This window comes from Triticum urartu, chromosome 3A (genome assembly GCF_056163025.1).
Source record: "Triticum urartu cultivar PI428250 chromosome 3A, HENAU_Tu73, whole genome shotgun sequence".
Classification (NCBI taxonomy): domain Eukaryota; kingdom Viridiplantae; phylum Streptophyta; class Magnoliopsida; order Poales; family Poaceae; genus Triticum; species Triticum urartu.
In genome coordinates this window covers 471,391,169-471,395,022 of record NC_141875.1, presented here as the reverse complement: position 1 = coordinate 471,395,022, position 3,854 = coordinate 471,391,169, and the positions used below count along the sequence as shown (strand labels likewise).

The following is a 3,854-nucleotide window of genomic DNA, read 5'->3' as shown; positions in this document are numbered from 1 at the left end:
TTAGTCGTGGAGCCATCGCAATGTAGTAGCTTAGAGGGGTTAAAGCGGAACAAGGGGCGCAAGGAATTATACTGGTTCGGCCCCTTACGGTGAAGGTAAAAGCCTACTCCAGTTGTGATGGAATTGCTAGGGTTTCGATGACCAGGGAGCGAATCCTCTTTTCCTGGCTCTCGAGTTGTTGTTGTCTGTCCCTAAACCGCCGCCGGGTCGTCCCTTTAGAGCATTACTAGTAGAACCCTCAAATCCTTAAAGCAGTTTTAAGGGTTGAGAAGTGCCACCTTTTGACACTTTTAAGGGTTGAAAAACAGGGGCAAATACTAGAACCCTCAAACCCAACCCTTAAACTGCTTTAAGGATTGGATTTGAGGGTTCTAGTCTTTGCCTCAACCCCAACCTTTAAATCTATCATTTCATATATCACACATTTCATCATATGACATATCACAAATTCCATCACATTTGACATAAAACAATAATCATTCTAATTATCATTACAACACCGAATAAAACAATAATCATTCAAATTATTACAACAATGTTTGAGCAAATTACACTAATTGTTCGAATCAAATAGGGCATAGAAAAGTAAAACAAAGATACATCATTGGCCAATGCACCGCCCATCCAACTGCCAGTGGTGCTCTACTAGATCATCCCAGAACCGACCATGAGTGGTTGCATCCTCAATCTCACAATGTGCTTGAAGAAAAGCGTGTATGCGAGAAGGGTTTCTTTCCGGTTGCACACGGGTACCAACATTGTCATAGAAACAAGGGAGGTTTAACCCTCTCTCATCCTCTAGGATCATGTTGTGTAGAATCACACAACATTTCATGATGTTCACCAAGGTTTTTTTGTCCCAAAACCGAGCTGGACCACGAACTATGGCAAACCTTGCTTGCAAAACACCGAAAGCTCTCTCAATATCCTTGCAGGCTGCCTCTTGTGCCTTGGTGAAATGAGCCTCTTTTCTTGTTAAGGGCACCCCATTTTTCTGCTTGATGGACTTCACAAGAGTTGCCCATTCGGGATAGATGCCATCGGTGAGATAGTATCCTATTGAGTACTCATTGTCCATGATTTTGTAGTTGCAAGCTGGAGCATCCCCAGAAATTAATCTTTTGAACAAAGGAGATCTATTGAGGATATTGATATCATTGAGTGTTCCCGGCAACCCAAAGAATGCATGTCAAATCCATGTGTCCTGAGATGCTACGGCCTCAAGCACAATGGTAGCATCACAGCTTTTACCGCAATACATTTTGTGCCATGCCTTTGGCAATTTTTCCACCTCCAATGCATGCAATCAAGACTACCTAGCATCCCCGGCCATCCCCTTTTTTCATTCATTTCCATTAATCTCTTTGTATCTTCCTCGTTTGGTGCCCGAAGATACTTCTCACCGTACAAACGGATGACCAACTTGGCAAACCTACGGACTGACTCGGTGGTTGTATCTTGCCCAATGCGAAGATACTCGTCGGTATAATCCGCGGGTATGCCATAAGCGAGTACCCACATTGCCGCCGATATCTTTTGATATGCACTAAACCCCATGATACCGGCGGCGGATCTACGACGTTTAAAGTAATAGGAGGCGGCCTCACAATAGGTGACAATCTTCACAAACAAACTACGCCGCATTCGGTACCTTCTGCGGAAGAGACGAGGAGGGTATGTAGGTACCTCCGCGAAGTAGTCTTCCATCAAATGCTCATGTCCGAGAGCGCGGTTCCGGTAGATGGTAACTCGCCCCATCTTCGACCCTCTCCTCTGATCCATCAGCTTCACGCGGTTTTCAAACGATTGCACGTCAATGAGGAGGCTCATCATCTCGACGTCGTCATCTTGCAACAAATCATCAATGTCGGAATCGTCGGATGTCGACCAATCCGACGAATCGGACATCGAGTCCATGACAATCTCCTCATTGTTCATCTCCATCTGCAAAGGATAGTCACTAATTAGTGCTAAAAATGAAACAATAACGAACATGAAACAAAATGAAAAAAAGCACATACCTCACCTCAGAGGAGGAGGCGTCGGCGGCCGGCGGGAGGGTGGTTGGGGCACGGCTTGGACGGTGGGAGGGCGGCCAGGGCAGGGTGGGAGGGGCGGTCGGCGGGAGGGCAGGGCGGCGGCGCGGCTTGGACGGCCTGGGCGACCAGGGCGCGGCTCCTCGATGCGGCTCCTGGGCGGCCGGTCAGGGCGGGAGGGGAGGCAGGAGGGCGGCCGGGCCGCGGCGGCGCAGGGGAGGCGGGAGGGGAAGCCGGGGCGGGGAGGAGGAGGCGCGGACGGGGCGGGGAGGCGGAGGGGCGGCCGGGGATAGAGCGCCGGGGCGCGGCGGGAGGGCGGCCGGGCAGGGCGGCCCGAGGCCGGCGGCGGCCGGATCCGGGGAGGGGGGAGCTGAAAACTCCCTCCCGCGTGTCGTTGGCGAGGGAACCGGTCGGGGAGGGGTTGGGCTGGCCAACTCCTGTTTCTACAGGCTGGGAAGGAGAATAGGGGTTGAGCCCCTAAAAAATTCTGAGGGTTTAAGGGTTAAGGGGTTCTATTCTTTGGGAATTTTTCGTCTCAACCCGTAAAAAAGCGGTTATTTTTTAGGGTTTGAGGGTTTAGGGGTACTACTAGAAATGCTCTTATATACACAAGTTGACGCCCGACGGTTCACAGAATCCTGGCCGGCTCATAAACGTGTCCGGCTCGGTTTCTACCCTTTCCTATCTTACAATACAAGTTACATATCATATGGCGGTTTATGTCTACGGGCCCTAATCCGTCGTTGGGCCTTGGGACTTTATGTCAAATCTGCTCCATAAAGCGTCATATCCCTTTTTCTTCATGGGCTTCCATATGAATAACTTGTTATGGGTATAACCCGGCCCCTCCTGGCCGGTTTATACTCAGTAGTAATATCCCCAACACCATCCGAGATGGTGTCTAGATTGGATCTGGTGGTTCTGGACTCTGTGGCGGCTGGATGAATATTTCGTCGATTCCCCTAGGGTTTTGGGAATATTTTTGTATTTATAGAGCAAAGAGGCAGTCCAGGGGGCACCTGAGGTGGGCACAACCCACCAGGGCGCGCATTGGCCTCCTGGTGCGCCCTGGTGGGTTGTGCCCCCCTTGGGGCACCCCCAGGCGCAGCTAGGGCCTGTTGTGTTCCTTTTGGCCCATAAAAATTCTCTGTAAAGTTTCGTGGCATTTGGACTCCGTTTGATATTGATTTTGTGCGATGTAAAACATATGGAAAAAACAGCAATTGGCACTTGGCACTATGTCAATAGGTTAGTACCAAAAAATGATATAAAATGATTATAAAACATCCAAGATTGATAATATAACAGCATGGAACAATCAAAAATTATAGATACGTTGGAGATGTATCAACATCCCCAAGCTTAACTCCTACTCGTCCTCGAGTAGGGAAGTGATAAAAACAAAAAAAATTGATGTGGAATGCTGCCTAACATGTCATATCATTTTTTTCTTTATAGTATGGACATTTGGACTTTTATATTGTTCAAAGTAATAGTCTAGTTTTGACATGATAATTTAAATACTCAAGCATATCAACAAGCAACTATGTCTTTCAAAATATCAACGCTAAAATTAGTTATCCCTAACCCACCATGTTCAACCATTGATCCATTCATGAAACACTCTCGCATATTAGCTACACCCAATACTCAAGTACGATCATATTGCCTCCTAGTTGGTGCTTTTATAAGAGAAGATGGAGACTCAAATTCAAAAATAAAAATTGCATAAAGTAAAATAAAGGCCCTTCGTAGAGAGAAGTAGGGATTTGTAGAGGTGCCAGAGCACAAAGTGAAAAACTTAGAGATAAAAACATT

General features: G+C 47.5%; 1 protein-coding gene across 1 annotated transcript; it reads right to left on the bottom strand.

Moving 5' to 3' along the window:
• Window positions 1-1,212: 1,212 nt before the first annotated feature.
• LOC147980140 (uncharacterized) lies at window positions 1,213-1,938 on the bottom strand. Its single transcript, XM_087515488.1, has one exon. The coding sequence runs from the start codon at window positions 1,936-1,938 to the stop codon at window positions 1,213-1,215; it is 726 nt and encodes a 241-aa protein (XP_087371614.1).
• Between the last annotated feature and the right edge of the window lie 1,916 nt (window positions 1,939-3,854).